The 21,163-nt window shown below is 36.0% G+C and overlaps 1 protein-coding gene across 1 annotated transcript in view; it reads left to right on the top strand.

Annotated features, from left to right (window-relative positions):
* The window catches only part of LAMA1 (laminin subunit alpha 1), an 83,575-nt gene that overhangs the window by 39,221 nt on the left and 23,191 nt on the right, over window positions 1–21,163 (top strand). The window contains exons 23-40 of the mRNA XM_018075227.2: window positions 2,417–2,653; window positions 3,691–3,834; window positions 4,202–4,381; window positions 5,001–5,186; window positions 5,990–6,117; window positions 7,145–7,265; window positions 7,410–7,547; window positions 8,995–9,116; window positions 10,033–10,119; window positions 10,378–10,571; window positions 11,614–11,756; window positions 14,451–14,549; window positions 15,520–15,631; window positions 15,795–15,957; window positions 18,203–18,413; window positions 18,648–18,764; window positions 18,852–19,015; window positions 20,149–20,287. Coding sequence (XP_017930716.2) covers window positions 2,417–2,653; window positions 3,691–3,834; window positions 4,202–4,381; window positions 5,001–5,186; window positions 5,990–6,117; window positions 7,145–7,265; window positions 7,410–7,547; window positions 8,995–9,116; window positions 10,033–10,119; window positions 10,378–10,571; window positions 11,614–11,756; window positions 14,451–14,549; window positions 15,520–15,631; window positions 15,795–15,957; window positions 18,203–18,413; window positions 18,648–18,764; window positions 18,852–19,015; window positions 20,149–20,287 — 2,685 coding nt within the window. The remainder of the gene's footprint in view (window positions 1–2,416; window positions 2,654–3,690; window positions 3,835–4,201; window positions 4,382–5,000; window positions 5,187–5,989; window positions 6,118–7,144; window positions 7,266–7,409; window positions 7,548–8,994; window positions 9,117–10,032; window positions 10,120–10,377; window positions 10,572–11,613; window positions 11,757–14,450; window positions 14,550–15,519; window positions 15,632–15,794; window positions 15,958–18,202; window positions 18,414–18,647; window positions 18,765–18,851; window positions 19,016–20,148; window positions 20,288–21,163) is intronic.

Here is a 21,163-nt window from a genome sequence, read left to right as displayed (position 1 = left end):
GCACAGTGTTTATTGAGTAACCTTTTTAGAAAGCTGTATTTGAAAATACTGATCAGAATGCTTACTCTGGATAGGTGCATAGTTCACATTAAAATTGTGAAGTGCGTATTCTAACTTTTAATTGTTTGAATAGTGTTACTAAACCAGATTAATAGCAACAATTAGCAGCTGGGAACATAGTTTCTGTGCAAATCAAGAAGTGATGATACTATGTATTTAAGAACAATGGAATCTAGCTTATCTTGAATGTTACTGCAGGCGTTTTTTTTCTGAATATATGTAATTAAAATAGTATAATATGGTTAATGGTTCATGTATGGAACAATGGTAGCTCCCATTATCTCAGCTTAATACTAATGATTAAGCGGTAAAATGCCAAGTCAGTGCAGCTCCGATGAACAGCAACCATTTATGCAGTTAGGTTCATGCAGTAAATTCCTGACAGATATGGCATTGGGCCAATCTTTGTTATATAAATATTGAGGTTTTTAAAAAAGCCTCAGAATTACATGAATGTAATGGGTAATTTCAATGGAGAAACCACAAATACAATCAACTTGACAAAGTCTGTCCTTACATGCGTTAAGCATTTAAGTGTCAGCCAAATTGTTGTCTTTTTTCTCTCTCTAATTTTTTAGAGTAAAGATGATAAAGTAGTAAGTCTTCAGAGTTAATTGTCTTAGTTATTTATTGCAACTTACTTTGCAACTGGTCTTTAAACCACTGCTTTGTTAGCTACCAGCTACTGTCATTCTCACTCAATGTACTGCAAATACTACGTGCTGGTCCTTTTGTGTTTCCCTTTCATAGGGTGATTCCACAGGACTTGCCAATGATCAAGTGTAATTAAATATTTCACTTCTGCTAAGTTGCTTATCATTCCTTTTGGTTACAGCATCACAGTAATTAACATGAATTACTCTAAGGTATTTTACTTACTTTCTTGATGCAATGAACTATAGTGGGATCTTCAGGTAACAGTCCCAACAGAGGCTCTCCTGTGCTGCATAGTCAGCTGTGCTAGGTTAAGATCTGGAGCAATGTCTTATGGCAAATCCTGGAGAGACTCTTTGCACGCTTTCTACATGCATGAAATGGGGGGAGTACTATCAGAAACGCAGGCAGTCTGTTTTTGCAATATGGGCTGCCTAAGTGGGCGCTTCATTTGGCTCTGTTTCTTGTGGTTTTCTTGATATTCAGCATCCATTTCTGTGTGCAGGGATGGAACAGAGCTGAAGTCATTGTTTTGCTTACAATGCTTTACAAGGATTTCTGCCACACAGTGCATTGTACCTTAGAGTCCTTATTTATCTTTATCACATAAAGATTGAAGTACATGTAAATTATTACTATTATGATTCTTAAAATAGGGTTTGGCGTTCAGAGCTGTAGACCTTTACTGGCATCTGGGAGCCAAAGTTGTCAATTTGATCATAAAGCTTGCTGCTAGAGAAAAAACTGCTTAATACAAAGAGTGCTAATGGTGAGCAGCAAACTTGTGAAGAATACTTAAGGGTAGATAGTAATGCTAATAGATTTTGTGGTTCTTGGTGTAGAGGGCTTTACAGGGTAAAGGCTTGTCATCTCAAAGAGAGATGATGAAAAAAAAGACTCACAGAAAATACTCACATCAGGTGATGGTAGATGGAATGCACTTTTCACCTGCACTGTTAGAAATAACCACAGAGCAAAATTGGTCTTGTTAAGTAACCAGAGATATGAAATTAAGACTGAAGATTAATCCAGTTTGCTTCAAAAAAGAATGACAAATTTAGCACATCCAGTTTTGCATATTACTGATTGCATAATGAGGGATGTACTCTACCAGTAAACACTATTCCTTTGGTACTGACCTGCACTGCATACTGATCTTCCCACTTTTGGATGCAATGAGATTCTTGTTTCCTCATCAAATAGTAAATGAAGCTTAAGCAAGATGGTAGACCCTATTAATGCTTCTTGAAATCTTAAAAGAATGATTTTCCTTTCTGTCATATTTATAAAATTATGGTACTTACAGATTTCTTTCATTCATCATTTATATAACGTTATTTTAATTTACTTGCTGCACTCAATACATAGTACTGTAAATAAAGTATTTTGGATTTGTTTGTTTGTTTGTTTGTTTTCTGGAACAGATTCATCCAACTCCTTTGATTCCCAGCCCATATTTGGGAGTCAACAAGGCTTCTAACTTTTTACCATCCACTATTTACTGGAAATGCAGTTCTTTGTCAAAATACAAACCAAACAACCTCATTTCTCCGTGCAAGTTCTTCCCTTTTATTATTGTATAGTAATTGTTGATAAACCCTGGATTTTAAGGGGCACTCTAAATTTACTATGCTGTTTCTGTTGTAAAAAAAATTATTTTTAGAGATCTACTATTTATGAACATTTCTTCTTTTCATCTAAGGCTTGCAACTGTAGCAACACTGGTTCAGCCAATCTCCAGTGTAATGTATTGACAGGTCAATGCCAGTGCAAAATTGAATTTGGAGGACGAGACTGTTCCAGGTGTGCATTAGGCTACAGGGACTACCCAGACTGTGTTGCCTGTGACTGTGATTTGAGAGGCACCAAAGTGGAGATGTGCGATGACACTGAAGGACTTTGTGCTTGTGAAGAAGAAACTGGCATCTGTACTTGCAAGGTACTGAACTATTCAGACCCTTCTGGGACAGCTTTGGGGGTTTCTGGACATTTATTGCATTAAAGTCATGGAAGGTGTAGAGCTGAAAGGACTTCAAAAGGCAATCTGCATCTGTTCTTTAAGATGTTTATGAGTACACCTAAATCACCACTAAAGGATTTTCTGTGCCAAACAGGTGTTATTATTTAGCCAGGAAGAAAATGAAATACAGTGAAGTTTTTCTGCTCGTACACATTTGGTTTTATTAGGTTTGGGAACAGCATATTGATTCAGATGATATAGCCTGCTTTTCTGAAAATTCAAATTATAATTATAGGAAGAAACCAATAAATACAAAATCAAGAATCTCAGTGGTTTTTTACATATGTTTATACTGCAAGTTCAAATTTGTTTCCTATGCTATAACCAAAGTCAGTGCTTAAGAATAACTCAACATATATTGCTAATAGTGAAACCTGAATTGACATTCTTGTATGAAAAGAAGGAAACATTAAACACACAGATAGTATAGATTTTTCTGAAAAGGTGGAAATCTGTTCTTGATAGATTGAGTGACAGAAAACTTACTTCAAGACTACGAATGTATACCTTCATAAGTGTCTCTCCAATATCTGGTTAAAGGTGCCAGTGGATACTAACTGTAGTTTTGGGTGTTTTTTCAAGTTCAGATTGGGGAATTGAGACACTTGAAATAGGTCCCCTGATTCCTATTTATACTGAGTAATTTCTTTGGCTTTGAGAGCTCCAGATGAGGATTTGAGGGGAGATTCTGTCTTGAATGGAAATTTATAGCTGCCAATTTTTGATAGAAATTCAAATATGAGTTTAGCTTGAATGTTCCATGGTCAGGGTTTTTTTGTTTGGTTGGTTTTTAATCAGCGTAGGAAAATATTGAAAAAAATAATGTGCTGCATAGTAAAACAGAATAGGTACAATAAATAGCAACTAGTTTTTCTTCCAAAAATAGCCATCTTTCATTTAGCTAGTGAAGTAATATGAGTGTACTGTTATGGTGGTTGTTTTTTAATTTCCTTCAGGAAAATGTATTTGGTCTACAATGCAGTGAGTGTAAACCTGGAAGTTTTGCTCTGTCTGCTGACAATGCACTGGGATGTACTCCATGCTTCTGTTTTGGGATGTCCACACTTTGTTCGGAACTAGAAGATCATGTGAGAATTCCTGTAAGTGACGTGACGCAAATATATAGACACAGTCTGGTGTTATCCTCATGTTAGGTACCACACTGGTGTGCCAAAAGTTGTGTGCATTTAATGAATCAGGCTGAATGTAGTTGACTGGTTTATGGAGGCATATGTCAGAATAGAAAAGAAAGCAAACGGCAAATGGTAACAGTCCTATTTCTAAAACTTCTGTTTCACTCTTCACTTCTTAAAAAAGTAAATATCAAACATGTTTTCCAGTTCTTTGTGTTGGACATTACTCCAAGATGGACTGTTGACTGTTTCAAAACAGCTAAAACTGTAAATAGTATATTACAACAAGGTAGAATATTTTTGTTGAATGATTCGTTTGCACTTTGTGTTGCAGATAACCTTAACTCCAGATCAGTCCATTCTGCATGTAGTAGCTCAAAGTAACCTGACTGGAACAGTGGAAGGAGTATTTTCACAATTTCCTGATATTTTACTGGATGCCACCATAGTCAGAAAATACTTAAATACAGAAACGTTTTACTGGAAGTTACCAGAGCAGTTTCAGGGAGACCAGGTAAGAACATTAAATAACTCAGATGCTCTGTAGATGACTTCTTTATTGTCTTAATAGACCTTCACTATATAATAGTCACTTTATCTTGATAATATTTTTCTATGTTAGTTCTATTCTTGTAGATCATAATACTATAACTATCCAGTGACTGAACTTATTTATAGCAAGCGCAAACAATATGTTTACATTTCTCTTACCTAATGAGGTATTTCTTGACCCTGTAAATTGGTAACACCCATATTTAATTGCTGTGTTACTCTTCAGAGATCCTAGGAGGGGGAAACAGTAGTATACTCAGTTTCACTGTGGAAACCTGAAAGAGTTTTTAACCTTGATGCTAGAATCAGTATACAGATCATGAAATCTCTATTGCTTAGGAATTAAATGAAAATTGAGTGCACACCTTGAAAAGGTTTAGAAGAAGAAACTAAGACTGCTTTTTAGAAATATGCATTTAACCTTGCTGGAAAAACTGCTGAGTTTAAGGCAATTTTCATGTTTTATTGCCTATTCTCCAAAGAACTGGCAGTTTTGCAGTCTACAGCTGATATTAAAATATTTTCAATTAGTAACTTTAAACTTAGAATAAATAAGAGTAATAATTTTTTAATCCAAACAGCTCATGGCCTATGGAGGAAAGCTGAGATATACTGTTGCTTTTTATGCTTTGGATGGCTTTGGAACGTCAAATTTTGAGCCACAGATTCTAATGAAAGGAGGTCACACCAGCAAGTTGGTCATATATGTAGACATCCCTTCTCCAGAAAATGGAGTAAGAACTGACAAGGAAGTAGAAATGAAGGAGGTAAGCCAAAACGTTGATGTAAAAATACTTACCTTTCTTCTATCAACTTGCACAGAAGAGCTCTATGTATTAAAGAAAATACTTTGAAAAATGCATATCTGATTTCAAATAGACTGAGTAAGTAGAGCACTTGGATTAAAATGCATCTATTTAAGGAGGAAAAAATGGCTGGGAATATTATGCTAAAGCAGCTCAGATTTTGGTGATAAATGGCAGGCAGCCAGGGATTGTCCCTCTTGGCCAGTCTCATAATTTTTTAGCCTGTGGGTTACACTTACAGCCAAGGTACAGCATATAGCACCATGTGAACCCTAGCCTAGCAGGAGCAGTAATTTGCAGCAGTGCTCACAGGGCAATTTCAGAAGAGATAATGATGGCCTCCTTTGATTTCTGGGAGTCTCTGCTGACTGGGGCTGAGGGGTGGTCTAGTTTCTATCGGCAGTTCACAGGATGCACTTACAGCAGCTTTTTTGAACTGCCCACGAAATGAATACTGTGAAGTCCTGATCTTTTGGCTGTCTGGGTTCTCCAGATCTATCCAGAAAAGCCTGCTATGCAGGCCTGAACTGCTTCACTGTAGAAAGTAGTCATGGAAGTTGAACACAGGGAAGTAAGGAGAAATTATATAAAACTATGTTTTGTTCTAACGTGGAGCAAACATGGAGTTTTGGATTTTCTGGGACTTAGAGTTTAGACAGCCACTGTGACTGCGTTTCTGAAAGAACACGTAAGGAGGAGCAGAGGATGACTTGAAGTAAGATTAAATACTCATGGTTTTAATAGTATGTGTTATGTTTCCCTAGGATTCTTGGAAGTATTTTAACTCTGTGTCTGATGAGCCCGTCTTGCGTTCTGACTTCATGTCTGTGCTAAGCAATGTTGAATACATCCTTATCAAGGCAGCTTATGGCCAAGGTTTACAGCAAAGCAGGTAAAGCAATCTGTGATTGCATTTATTTATTGTATTCCATTTACTGTAATTTAACCTACACATAATCCCAACTGAGCTGTATAGTAAAGATTTAATTCAAATTAGAGAAATTTCCAATTTCCTATTTATGACTTTTACTCTGTATCTGATAAGAAAAGATTTATGACCCTTAATGGCAGCAGAATTCCTCTTTAATTCTTTCTGTGAAACACTAAATGTCTCTGCTACTTACTTTGATAGCAAAGGGCATAAAGAAGCACAGGCTGATGCAATGTTCTGCAGGATGAGTGGTATATATATATATAAAACCACTCATATAAAAATATATATGTTATGGATTATTTCCCATCTTATTTTTATGGATATTGAATTTTTGTTGTTTTTTTTTTTTTTCTATTTAAACACATGGTCCCTTGAGTTCTTGTACCAATTTAGATATCTCCTGTAGTTTTACGCACTCTGGGCAGTGGTAGTAAGACATTCCCACCTCAGAATGGTAGCATTTTATAAGCCTTTTGAACAGAACTAAGTTATTAATGGGAGGGAGAGGATGGGATATGGTCATTGTATCTGTCAGTCTGGACACTTGCAAGAGAAACAAAGAAATGAAAACCCAATATCCATACATCTTCACTTCTGGGAAGAAGTCTGATTCCAACTCCATTTTGTGTTATTTTTTATTCACATGCCCCCAGCTGTCTTTTTCTTAGGTCTATCCAAAAATATGTGAGACAAACCAAATGTAGTTGTCTAATATATCTGAGATAAAAATACATGCTCTTACGTGGTGGGTTTGGCAGGTTTTGCAGATCAATAGGAATTAATCTATATTACTTTGAATGACTTCTGAAATCTCATAAATAAGTAAAGAATCTTCAGTTTTTGAGATATTTGCATGGGAAGAAAGGGATTATGGAAGATTATGCATGGTAACCCTGACCTTGAAGCATGAAAATGTTTTTGGATCTTGTTTTTGTTGTTAGAGATTCTTTAGATGTTCATGCTCTCTTCTGCATGTATCTTGCAGAATTGCAAATGTCTCAATGGAAATTGCAGTCAAGTTTGAAGAAATGCATCTAGGCAGAGCTAGAGCTCATCTTGTAGAGCAATGTAGGTGTCCTGCTGGTTATACTGGATTGTCCTGTCAGGTACAGAATCCTTGAATCCTTTTTGTGTGTCTAATAGTGAGATAGTAAAAAAAATTACTTAAATGGCTTTTAAAATTGTTTGTAACTGTTGATAACTGTGATAATTTTTTTTTTTAAATTTTATTTTACTTCCCCTACAACTAGAGCTGTGCTTCAGGATACTACAGGGGAAGGCATACAGAACGCAGTGTAAAAGAGCCTCACACCCTGATGGCGCCTTGTGTGCCGTGTCAGTGCAACAACCACAGTGAAACCTGTGATCCTGAAACTGGAAAGTGCTTGGTATGTACATGTTATACCTTTTTCTATTGATTTGACCCAAACATACAATAGCAATAACTATGAAAGGAGGTTCTGGGAGAAGTATATGGCTTTACTATTTGGATAAAGTGTGATTTCACACCCCCCCGCCCAACTCCAAAAAATGGAAAATCTGAATAGTGCTTCCCTTATGGTGAACTCAGTAAAATTATCAAGGTTTTGGGGCATTAACATACTCAAAACCATTAATTATTTTAGCTTTAGTTTTACTTTTAAAATTACTTGTGTATCAGTTCAGTTTATCTGTTTTTCTGTGAGACTTTTTGGGCTTGTCAGCAAGGTCTGCTTAGTCACACAAAAAAAAGAAGTAAAGGAAGCAGTAAGCCATACCATAGCACAGACTAAGTCAAAGGCAAATTCTTTGTCTCTCAGGAAGAGAATTCTGTGGGCGAGTTTAGATGAGGCTTTTTTATCACCCAGAGACTAAAGTATTGTAAGAATATGCCTCAGCTAAGTTAATTTGCTCACTTTCTCATTTTATCGCAAAGGTTGGAAAGAAATACATCAGTCTGTCACATTTGTGAATACTCACCATTCTTCCTCTCACCTTCTTTCAGGGGTAGCAAGTCACCTGTGTGTGCTGAGATTACTACTTAGATATTTCCAGCTGAGGGTTGTAGGCAAAAGAACTGGGTTTCACCTCTGACTTCTGCTCCCATGCAATTAGGAGACTGCATTGCTACTGTTTATTGTTGTCAACTAACCTCTAAAATACACACTAGCAAGTATATGAAATAAAAAAAAAAGGAAAAGTGAAAAGAAAAAAGGGGAAAAACCCCAGAAAATTATTTTTATTCACTTGGTGGACTAGTCAGTTAAATTATGTTTAAAATACCAATTTAATGTTTTAATATTAATAGCACTGGTTATTGATCAGTACTCTTGACAAATTAAATTTAGTGTCTGTGGATCCTAAGTGTGGATAGTCCTTGGTTTATAGCATTCAGATGCACTTGCTGAAACATTGAAACTTGTATTTTTCATCCATGTATTCTGTTTTATTTTTCCATCAGGTTCTTTGTTGTTGTTGTTGTTTGTTTAGGGGTTTTGTTTGGTTTTGGGGGGGTTTTTTGTCTGTTTTGGGGTGTGTTTTGTTTTAGGATTTTTTGTTTTGTACTGTGATGTCCTGGCCTGAATTAGATTAATAGAAGCAGAAATACATAAACCTTAATGAAAATTTAGAACAGAAATTAGGTCAGTGTGCCCGAAGGAGATTCACATAAGAGAAAATATGCTGGCATTCTGTTTATTTTTGCATAAAAGGTTCCTCCACTCAGAGAATGCTGACCAGTGGGTAGTGACATTTAGAGATGATTGTTGGAAACTGTATACATATATCGCTTGGAGGGAAGTTACTCCTGTTGTTTGTTGTTGCTTTAAACTGTCTGAATTCCATTTTGTGTATCAGAACTGCAGAGATAACACAGTTGGTGATTACTGCAGTGCTTGTGCCCCAGGCTACTATGGGAAAGTGACTGGATCTGTCAGTGACTGCTCTCTTTGTGCCTGTCCCAGAGCCAACCCTGTTAGGTAACCAGAACTTAACTAAATCCAATGTACACTTTACCATTCTGTATTTCTTGTGTTGTATGTCCAATCTCCTACTCCTCCTACTCCTCTCACACTGTGACAATAGGAGTTAGTTACTATTATTTGTCCTTAATTTTTAGACATTAGAAAGATACCTATTTTATTTAGTAAATGGAGCTTGCATTCCGAGTTGTTCACAGCTAGTGGTAACTCTGTGAGGTTTTAAAATAAAAAGATTAACACATAGATGAGTCATTTTTTTTTTCTCTAAGAGTAGATCAGCCACATAGACTGTTTTATAGACAATGGAGTAAGTTGCTCTGACATTGTTTAATTTCAAATGTGGGTCTCTTCATTCAAATAACAATGCTTTTGTATTTACAAAGATTCAAGCCATCTCCTGTCAATGCAGGAACTTTTCATGAGATCAGTCCTAGGGGAAGAACAAGTACTCTTTTGTCTGACATTTATACATCTGTTTGTTTGGTAGAGGAACAGTTAACTTCGCATTTTGAAAATCAAAATGCTGTGTAGGCTGTTTTTTCTTCAGAAGCTTGAAAAGCACATTTGTTGGTTGCTTTTGTATCATTGAGTCAGAATGAGAGTCTGGGAACTCTGATGTTCTCATGTAAGCCTCAGTTAGATACATATCATGCAGCATCTATTTTTCATTGTCTTACCTTTTAAAAAGAAAGCCATAAGGTGCTTTAGCATGTTATTCTCTAATGTTATTCTCTAATAAGGTAACATTGGGAAAGCAAACTTAATACAAAAAATTTAAAGTAAAAATTCTAGAGCACTGCATCAGATTGAGCAGAAGGTGCTGTTGCTTGCAGTATTTAGCCTGTGGTTTAAGGTCTTACCTGTCTTTGTATGGTCTTATGTGCGAGCAGGTGTTTGTTTATCTTTCCTCCAGTTTTAGTCCCACTTGTGTCCTGAAAGGTGTTCAGGATTACCACTGTGATGCTTGTCTTCCAGGATATGAAGGACAGTACTGTGAAAGGTGAGTTACACAATGTCCCCATTTATCCCCAACTCCCAAGGACAGTTTGATTGACGTGAGCCATATTTGTACTCAGAATGGATTATTCAGTGTTCAAAGATAGGTATATGAATGAGTGTTCAAGGACTTAGAGTGATTTCTTAATTACTGTTGAGCTACTAATAAAAAAAACTATTAGTGATTCTTAAGGATAAGTGTAACCTCTGATTTCATGATGGTTATCCCCTGATGTTCAGTGTCCCATTCCTCCCTGTGTAGGTGCTCCCTTGGCTATTATGGTGACCCTCAGCTCCCTGGTGGCAACTGCCATCCATGTCAGTGCAATCCAGGAGGCTCTGTTCATGATAATTGTGACCGTGCAACTGGCCAGTGCCTCTGTAAGCCAGGAGTGACAGGACAGCTCTGTGATGAGTGTGAACCGAGGCATCTTCTTCTGGATGACGAGTGTGTTTGTAGGTGCTTTTTAAATTTTTTACTTTCCCAATGGGCTTTGGTCTACTCCAGTGATATTTGTGTGCACATGATTATTCCTTGAATGTTTTTATGGTGTCATGCCATACCCTTTCTATGAAGGAAAGAAATCTTATCAACTTAATATTTTTTAAAACAGAGGAGTTTGGACAAGGTATTCTCTGGAGGTCTTGTCCAACCTCAACCATTCTGTGAACACAGAGGAAACTGCAGTAGAGATCATAGCATCAGACAAGCAGTTGATCCTTAAAATGGCTTATTTAGTGTTACAGAGAAGTTTAGGAAAGATCATTTTAAGACTTTTTTGATGGCTTTAGAATACCTATGTTTGTTAGAAAATGTTGAATACCTATGTCATTGACCCTTTGGATGTGAGTTTACTCTGATAATACTTTTGGATTATCTCAGGTTTATAGGCATTCTCCATCAATAATTAGTCATATTCCACCAGTAATTAGTCTTGAAATTCCTTATAAGAGAATAAATAGCAGAAAGACACATGTGGTACAGTAATCTGCTTTTACAATGAATTAGGATTTGGAACTCAGATTTTACTTTGTGTAAGTGAAAAAAAAATACAGAGAATAAATGGAATTACAGCACTATAGGCTTGAATTTCCTGTTTGAGTGAGTGTCAGTAACTTCAATCTTTATTTATAGTAAAATAGCTAAATAGGTCAATAAGTTAATAACACAGCAAGTAGCTCAATAGGTATCAGGACCAATAAGGCTTTAATGTGTGCTAGACTAAGGAGAATATGTTTAGTTAATGTGTGCTAAACTAAGGACAGTATGTTTAGTTTAAGTTCACTCTTGGGCAGGAAGGGGAGGGCAAGACTACAGATCTGTATACTCAGAATTATTATACCTTATTACCTTATATTAATATTATTATATATATATTTGTAATACATATATAATTATTATACCTTAACTCAAATGGTGATGGCACATACTGTCTTAATCAAAATGGCTTCATTTTAATACTAATACCTCTTCATTCTCTTAAAATTGTTTATTTAGCTTGTGATGATAACTGCACAGGAGTTTTGTTAAACAGTTTGGATAATCTCAACGAGGCCATACTTTCAGTGAACCTCACTGGTATTGCCCGTGTGCCCTATGGGATATTATCAGAGTTGGAGAATGCAACAAAACATCTGAAGGTAAAATGAACATGTAAACAGTAGAAATACTTAGTCACACCTTTAAAACAGAACTTGCAGCCACTCGTGTGCTGGCAATTTAATAGAAGCCCTCCTGAAGTTCATGGCTTGAATATCTGTATGTGTGATATCTGATTAAGGCCATTATGTTGGCTGCCTGTATTAGTTTATTTTCATTTGTAGCACTAACATTTAAATAAATGGGTTAATATATTTTTCAATCAGTAATATGATTACTGAATGTGCTATATGTATGTGCTTCAGCTGGATTATGTGTGTTCTTAAATCTGGCCCAGTAAGGGGATTAATTTTCAGCAGTGGAATAGAAACATCAGGCCAGGTCTTCTCCCTTTTTGGCCCCTTTTAACCAAAAGAGCTGCCGAGGCATAGATTTGGAGGCTGTTCCCCTATAGCCCCCTGAGTCCTCCCATAGAGTGCTAGGCTGCTTCTCCATTAGCCAGTGTGCTTGGAGTGCAGTAATGTGCTTCCTTTTTAATTGTGTGGCAGTCGAAATGCCTTACTCTATCCTCACCTCGGGAAACTATAGTCAGGTAGGATGTTTCAGTGTTGGACACTTTCAAGCTGCTTGGAGCAAACATCCCTTCAGCTCCTCTCCCCCTTAAACAAAGCAGGAAATACCACATTTAGTGATTCTAGAAGGTCATTTGCTGTTGCTGAGGATTAAGTTCATGTGGTCTCTGCACAAAGCCAGAGATAAACAGGATCCTCCCTACTTCATGGCCACTAAAATAGGAACATTTATTGATAAGAGTCTTCTCAGCAATAGTCAAGCAGACAAGCTCTGAGTCAGAATCAAGCTATCTTCTTTGTATTTCACAATCTCACACCAAAATCAAAATAATGTGAGCCTTTTTGTGCTGCCAAATTCAGCAAATCAAGAGTCTGAATTATAATTTCTTCTGTTTAAGATGTAAGACAGAATGAATTCCAGTTAGTGTACTTCAAGATGTTAATAATTACAATATTTGAGGCAAACTTAGATTAAGTTACATGTTTATGCTTCAGCAGAGATACTCTTATCCTTTAGTTTTAGTTGCTAACCTTCTAGTTTTAAAGCTTGTTATGCTTCCCTTCCTTTATATCCTAAGGCATAAATGTACTGAATTATTGTAGTACTTCAAGGATACAACTAACTTGCTTTCTGTAATCGTTTTGTGTTTGTATAGGAGTGTCATCTTCTGGAACTTGGATACATTATTCAATATATAGCTTTTGTTTAGCAGTTAAATTGCAAAACAAAGTCAAATTTTATGTAAAAATAAAGGCAGTTTAAGTTTCTCCTTTAGTACATACATTTTTTATATTAAAATCAAATCAAAGCCAGCTGTCACTTTCTTGGAAGTGGGGTGCTAAAAGTGATATAAAACTTCTTGTGATACGATGTAATTTTGTAGTGTTTTTTAAACAACTTAATCTTGAGGGTAAGTTTATAGTCTTGTGATGTTTCTCTCTTTGGAAGTAGGTATTCCCCTTTTTCTGGCTAATTGAAGATTACCTTGGCTTTTACCTTGTACCAAAGTAACTGCATCTGGAAGCCAGAAAATCCCCAAGTTTATTTCTGTGAATTATAGATCTTCCCTGAAGGGCTGTCCCTGCACTATATTTTGTCTGTCTCATACTGGTAGCTCAGGATTTCGAGTTTTTCTGCTTTTCTATAACTTAGGTATGGGTCCTTTCAGTGATGAGAAGGTTACCAAATCAGATTAGCCACTCTTCATTGCTTCAGTAGTTCTGTTTTTCTTAATTAAAGCCTCCTACTTTACTCCTCCTTATACACCTAGACTTGATTGCTATCCATTTCTGGTTTTTAGAACTAGGCTTTTAAAGAAGCTTGCTGTCCTTTATTCCAGGAGGCTCAAGAGCTTCAGCTTTCTCTTTCATTTGTTCTTCCTTCACGCTGAGGAAAGGACTTTGACACAAGGCTGTTGAATACCCTTGTATTACTTTAAAAACTTGGACAAAATTGTACTTACTATGGTATTTACAATGATTTGCTCTGAAACATCTGAAATCTAAAAATAACCTTTCATAGACTTGCTCTCTGTGTGAGAGATGCCTTAAGTTTCTCTGCAGCTCTAGAGAAGTGGTATTCTGTTGCAGGCTTTGACTGTATCAAATATTATAGACTTGGATACAGTGGCCTCTTTATTGCCATATAGGGCAGTTTTGAGGTGACCTTGAAGACAAATACAGCCTATTATTTTCTCTCATTGACAAAGGGATGCACAGGGCTGCTGATCTCCAGGGTCATCCTCACGGATACACCCTAAATGCAGCTGTTCTGACAAGACCAGCTGCCGAAACAGTAGTAGTGATGGGACTGGATGGAAACATTTAATTTGATGGGCCTTGGAACTTGTCAAAGTAGCTTATTTGGCAGCTGAGACTGTGGTGAAATTGAGAATCAGGAAAGCAGAAATGCTGCTTCCTTCCTTTTTACTTAATTGAAAATATGACATGGCTGGATTCTCGTTTCTTTATTTAAAGAAATGGTACACTGTGTTGCATGAACTGTGTGTATGTAATTATTTTCTGTCATTTTATGTGCTTTGCAAATCAGTCCTTTTAAACATATAAATAATCTAAATAGCGTTCATAGCTATTTTCTTCCCATTACTTCTCTGGACACACAACCAAAGTCTTCAAATGACAGTTCCTTCTTGTTTCTTATAGAGGTCTATAGTTCCTAGAGAAAATCCAACTTACTCGTTAGCTACAGCAAAAGAAAGTCTTCTGAGTTTATCAGGAGGAATTGATCAGCTGCATGAAGAGGTGGGTGCTGACTTCTTTATTCTTAGCCTTTCTGGAGAGATCATTTGAGGTTTCATAGCATGATAGATTAGCACCAGAGAGCTGTTTAGAAATTATTTTAAATCTGTGGAGTTCAATGAAAGAATTCAGTCCATTCTGTAGTCTTTCTGAAGAGGGGAGTTCTGTGAAATTCTTCTGCAAGTTATAGGTGGTTTATGATACTGTACAGGAGATCTACCTGGTTTCTGTTAAAGTTCATAAGTTTTTTGTACTGTGATCACTTAAGGTCCTAAAACCGGAGAAAGTGAGATACTATCTTCTCACTGGTTTTAACACATGGAGCTTATTCAAAATTATGTCATAGCTGAGTATTCACCAAAAAGTCCTTGATACCTGTAGTATTGTGTTTTAAATTATTTCGGCAGAAATACATCTGTTGAAAAGTTGCAGGAAAAGTCAACAACATTTGTATTCTTTATTTAGTTTTAACAGAAGAATAATTGTAGGTAGAAAATTGACAGTAGTACTTCAGCCATTAGGTCCCATTTGCTGACCACATGTTCCTATAATTTTCTGACTATACAGAATCTAACTATGTGCTTCTACTGACAGTGTTGTTATTGTTAATAGTGGTGTATCCAGAACACTGATTTTCTTAAGAAACATTAGTTGTAGTTAAAAAATGATGTAATATTTGCTTACTTAAAGAAATGGCTTTGGTAACTATTAGCTTATTGATTATGAAAATAATTGATAACTCAATTCTTCACAGGTCTCAGGGTCTGGAATTTTAAATACAATTAAGGCATCAGCAAACATGGAAGCATCATAGATTTATGAATCAGCTAGATCTACCTTATCTAAAAGCATTGTTTACTCACACTAAGCATTGTCAATATTGGGAAAGAAAGCATAAAACCCCTGCAGAAGTGTCATGATTTAATGAGAGTTTTAGGAGAACTGTCCAAGATTATCTCTGATTTTATTCTAGATGACTAGATTTTTGAAAAAGGCTTGGCACCTTAACACAATGACTCAGAAAACCAGGAATAAAAGTCAAGAACTGGCTGGCTTTATTGACACAGTACATACAACCATCAAAGGTATCCTATTTTTAACACATTTCCACTTCTTTACAAAATTTAGAAGGATATTTCCTTTGCAACTTTAAAAGAATTATTTACATGGAAAGTGCTGCAGTTTGCACAAGGGATTCACATGTGTTCTATTTTTTAATGGTATGACTAAATTGTTTACTTTCCTCAGTACTTGCTGAAGTTGCAATGTCACTAAATGAAACACTTGGCCTGGATCTCCCACTCTCAAATGCTACATCTCAGAGACTACAGGATGATATTTCTGCCCTTTTGGATGCATTACGCAAGAAAGATTTTGTTCAACAGCACCATAATGCTACCCAAGTCCTAAAGTAAGCCTGTTCTACTGAAAACTTTATTTCACATCTGTCTATAGTGTACAACAATGCTTTTTGAAGAGGAGAAACATTTTGCCCTAAGTGGCAGTGTGTTGGATAGTTAGCCCAGGTGGAGCTATATGAACTTTGAGTTTGGAATTACATGATTTGATGATATTTGGTCATCCAATATGGGTAAAGCCTGTTCATTTGGATGGGATACAAAATTCTCTTTCAATAAGTGAAAAGAGTCACTGGTTTCAGTTTGTTTCAGATCTGGCCCTAATACACATGTCCTTGTTGATTTTGGCTGGAGACATCATAAAACTGTCTCAGTCAATTGCAAGCCCAGGACATGTCAGGCCTGCTGGAGGACATGATGATTTATTATCACTGTAATATGCATCACATGGATTTACAAATGAAACCAAGGCATTTGTTTAAGCATTCTGAGCCATTGTTTAGGATTGTGTTCTGTTGTCTTGATTTGTCCCCAGTTAAAAGCTATTTGAAATGGCTTTTTGTTAATTATTGGTTCTTATTGCTGGACTTGGCAAGATAAAAAATTTACTGATCCAACAGGCAGCAAAAGTTTTGTTTCAGTTTCAGAAATACTAAGTAATGTGACAGGACACCAAAAACTGTAGGAATGTTAACACTGGCTTCAGGGAATAAAGATTTAGACCACAGTGGAATATTTCTGAAAATATGACTCTTCTTTATGAAGTGCTTTGGATTAACCAGGAAAGACTATCTGTGTTGCTGGCATGTCTCATTTTCTTCAGCAGACTCTTGTGCTGAATATAAAATTGTATAGAATCTAAATAGACATGAAAATGGACTAGGAATGTGCAATTTATGTCTCAAAATGTCCTGTTGCATAGTGGCAGACTTTTTAGCATCAGTTTTTAAGCTGTTATACAAGGTGTTTGTAAAGTAACTTTTTCAATTATAGGATCTTTTGAAGTTTCTGAAAGTTCTCTCATGAGGGTCCTTTGAAAGATTGAAGAGAGTTAACACATTATATAAGGTTGTTTGCTCTGCAGAATTTCTCATGCAATGCATCTGTAAATTCGAAAATCATTTAAATAAACAGCTTGCTGGTCCATATTTCAGGAAGCAGAAGTTACCACATGACTTGCAGTGGATTGAGTTTGTGATGATGTACTTTAAGCAACATTTGTAACAGAGGTCTCCACACATTTGCCATATAAAGCAAAGTCCTGAGACAGTTTGGAATATAACCTTTTTCCTCTATGCTGAAACAGAAAGCATTACTGACATGTAAAATACTTTAAATCTTGCAACTTTTTTAAGGCTATGGCTTCTGGTTCTAATTCTCTGAATTATTAGTTTTAGGAAATACATGCAAATGCACATCTGCTGTTCAGTAAGAAAGATGGGAAGTGTTTTGCTGTGTATAACTGTGAAATAAACTAGGTTTCTTTTCCTTTGGCTAAAGTTCTATGTGATTTGCAATCAGATTAAAAGGGACAAACATTTATGTAAAAGTATCATTTCAGGAATTGCAGTGTTCAGCATATGTGCTGAAATGAAGAGAAACAAAGGATTAGACTTTCAGGATCATTTTCAGTTCAGTTTCTTCAATACTGAAAAGTGTTCAAATGGAGATGCAAATATTCCCAAATAGAACAGCTGAAGCGATTAACAACTGACAAATTTGGGGGGGATTTAATATTTGCCAGATAATCCTTGTTACCAATTAAAAATATTGGTAAGTGCAGAGATTCCTCATTTCAGTGTTCATTTTAATGAGACTATTCATTTTTATTTGATATTTAAACTCTGGACTCTTGGATATATGTCTTTCAGTTCTGGTTACTTGTTTGTTTCCATTGTCAGTTCTTGTAACTGATGTTTTGATCTTGCATTCAAAATATGAATCACTACAATTAGGATAAAGAGCAGGCCCAGAGGAAATTTTCACAGAGATTTTGATGTGGGGGATGTCCCAGTTTAAGACCAAGCAAATGTGATTTATACTAACTCCCTTTCCCCTCTAATCATCACATACAAAATTTTTGAACTGTATTTCTGTCCTCTCCCCCAGCCAACCATCTAGTTGTGTGGTAAGATGAATAACTAAGCTACTATGTGTATGTATGCTATTGTAGAAAAAAATTGTAGACTTTTGTAAGAAGATTCGTTTAAATTAATTTAATGTCTCCATTTTCTCCTCAAGAAATCCATGCCTAAGTTTCTCCTTCCCCGTTTAATTTCTGATTCCTCTCTTTGTCAGAGCTGTGGAAAACTTGTTGATCCAGGTTCAGAAGGAGTATCTTAAACCCCAGCAGGAACTTGCTGAACTGAAAATGGATGCAAGCCAGCTCTTGGCAAAGCATAACAGGAGACTTCAAGATGCCCAAGACCTGGTGAATGAGGCGCTTGTGAACATCAATGAGACCAATCGCTTGTTTCCTCTTATCTCTAGCAACCTGGCAGAGTTAAATGTAAGACTGGATAGTCAGTATTGTTGCATAAGAAATATCAAAAATGAGATTGTGTTTAAAAGCTGATTTTGGGTTTTTTTTTAAACATATTTAAACATTTTAATATGTACGACACATTAAAAACTCAAAGGAAACCAGACCACTGTTTGAAAACCAAAATATTATGTGTTATGTGAACTCATCTGCACTAGCTGACTTTACAGACTACTATAAAACACTTGATTTATGCTATAGGACAAAAAGCTAAGTATAAAAGAAGGTGAAGAAGTTGCAACCATGCACATTAAAGAAGGAAAAGTCCTAGTGAATGCTGCTGCTGCTCTTGCCCGAGATGTAAAGAACTCAACATCTGTAAGTCCTTAAGTTTTAACATCCTCTTTGACTCTCGAGTGTATTTTAGTCATGAAAAAAAGAAAGAAAAAACATTTTGTTTTGCAGAACCTGGAAGTCCACCAGGATGGGTTACTTCTGTGGAGCAGCAAACTGCGACATCATGTGGATGAGCTGGTGATGCAGATGTCTGTGAGAGGAGTGCTTGACCTGGTATACAGAGCTGAGGACCATGCCACCCAGTTCCAAAGACTTGCAGATGCACTGGAGAGGTGATTAACTCAAGAATTATGGAATCATGATATTTATGTTATGTCACATTTAATATAAATAGGTAGTAGCTTAATCCACTAAATAAATTTCCTGCCCATGGCAGGGAAGTTGTACTAGATGATCTTTAAAGGTTTCTTCCAATGCAGTTGGTTCTGTGATGAATTTTTATTCCTCATTTCATTTCAGTGCTTTTTACTTTTATTGCAGTGTAACTTTGTTAAATGATATGGAAGAGGGTCGATTAGTCATGCATTTTTTTTGGTTGACTTACGCAGTAACTAGCGAATTATAAAATGTCCAGTGAGTATATCCTGGTACAGCTTGAAAAGCTTTTGGTCTGTGTATGAAAACTTCTTGACAATATACCTCTGAATCTTGTCAAGAAGCTATTCTTACTGTACCTCTTTTATTGTTGCTTTCAAAGCATTTTGCAGAAATGAGTGGGTTGCAATCTCAAGTCCACTCAAAAGCACTTCTAGAATTTGAAGTTGTTAAGTCATTCCAGTTAATTCAGTGGAAATTAATTTTCTATCTCAGGAATCCTTATAGGATGCTTGCTGTTTTCTCATTTAAAGTCAACTAAAAGTTAAATTATATCACACTGGAAAACAACACGTATTTTTAAGTTTGAGAACATAAAATTTTGCTCTGAGTAGCATTGAGCAACACTTGACTTCACTACAGCCACATAAATTCAATAGAGCAAAATTTAATACAGCATAGCTTTCAGAAGTGTATAATTTCCTCCTAGATTCTGTATTTCTCTACTTCATTTTTGAGCTCCAGATAGGGACCTGTTTCTGTTCTGTTTAGGCAATGTGATTTATTTGTTCTAAGTGTCTTTATAAATTGAAAAACTGAACATAAACAGAAAGGAACAAAACAGAAAAGAGGAAATGGAACAAAACAGTACAAAAACTAACAAAATAGAGAAAAAACATAGTTGAAAAGCTCTGAACTGATTTTTTCAATTCAAAATAATTAATTTAAAGCCCGTTATGCAACATTGGGCAAGGTGTGCTCGTTTTTTCAGAATGCATCATGTATTCTGGGAAGATGTACATGTTTTCATTGAAGACATGGAACTCAGTGCTTCATTGAAAACAGAATTACTTTTAAATTGTTTATTTAGTGGCCTCTCTAAAGTAAGAAATGTGACTCTGAACACAACTGCTGCTATCTACACCCACTCCAGTGTTAAAAGTGTGATTGAAAGAACAGAGAGTTTGGCAGATGATGCATCTAGAGTCGTGAATGGCCCCTTGGATTTAGTAAGTATCAATATTAGTATTTTAAGGTACATCTTCCGCTCTTATGCTGGAATATTTCTTCTGATTGTTTTTGCACTTGCTGAAACTTGAGTCTTCTTGATGGAGGCATGTCCTTCTTGTGGCAGCCTGTCCTACCAACTTGTATATACTGTATCCTGAACCCATACTTCAAGGCTGCAGTGGTAACACATTTCAAGTTCTGTTTATCTGTCTTTTCTCTCTTCCTCATTTACCTTTTTTTTGGTTAGTTTTCTTTTTAATATATAATGCATGACTAGCTGTACTGGATTTAATTCTGTGAGGCTCTATATCAGTCATCTGACATGCATTCCTGTGGAATTGAAGTTCCCAAACCCTCTAGTGCTCCCTTCCATTTTTGGAATTATTCAACCATCTCCTTATTTGACCTGTCCCTCTTCCATTTCTATCTGGGTATTCCCAATCACAACTATTTTGCTCAGTTGACAATGTTTCACAATCAGTGTATGTTTGTGTCTCATCTACCATCCCTCTGCCTTGAAAGATTATCAGATTGTTATTGAAACAGTAGATTAAAAAGACCTGACCAGTTTCCAGTCTGATCTTCTTGCTTTCATATTATTCTATTTTCCCCCATATACCTCTTTTTGCTTTTCCTTATTGTAAACCCAAGGAAGGAATGGGCTATATTTTACAAGTGTCATGCACATTATACCTGCAGAAACAAATATGTGACAATGCATTTACATGATAGTGATCAAAATACTTGGCATTGTTTTTTGCACATGTTATTATATAGTGCTCTGTTTTATTAAAGCTTTTTACAGCATGAATCTTTCAAGGAATTTTCTCAGATTTTTTTCTGTTGAAGAAATTTTGGATTAGAAGAACACTTTC

Source organism: Manacus vitellinus, unplaced genomic scaffold (genome assembly GCF_001715985.3).
Source record: "Manacus vitellinus isolate BGI_N305 unplaced genomic scaffold, ASM171598v3 scaffold_1_pilon, whole genome shotgun sequence".
NCBI classification, from domain to species: Eukaryota; Metazoa; Chordata; class Aves; order Passeriformes; family Pipridae; genus Manacus; species Manacus vitellinus.
The sequence above is the reverse complement of the archived record's forward strand: the minus strand, read 5'-3'. Positions and strand labels throughout refer to the sequence as shown.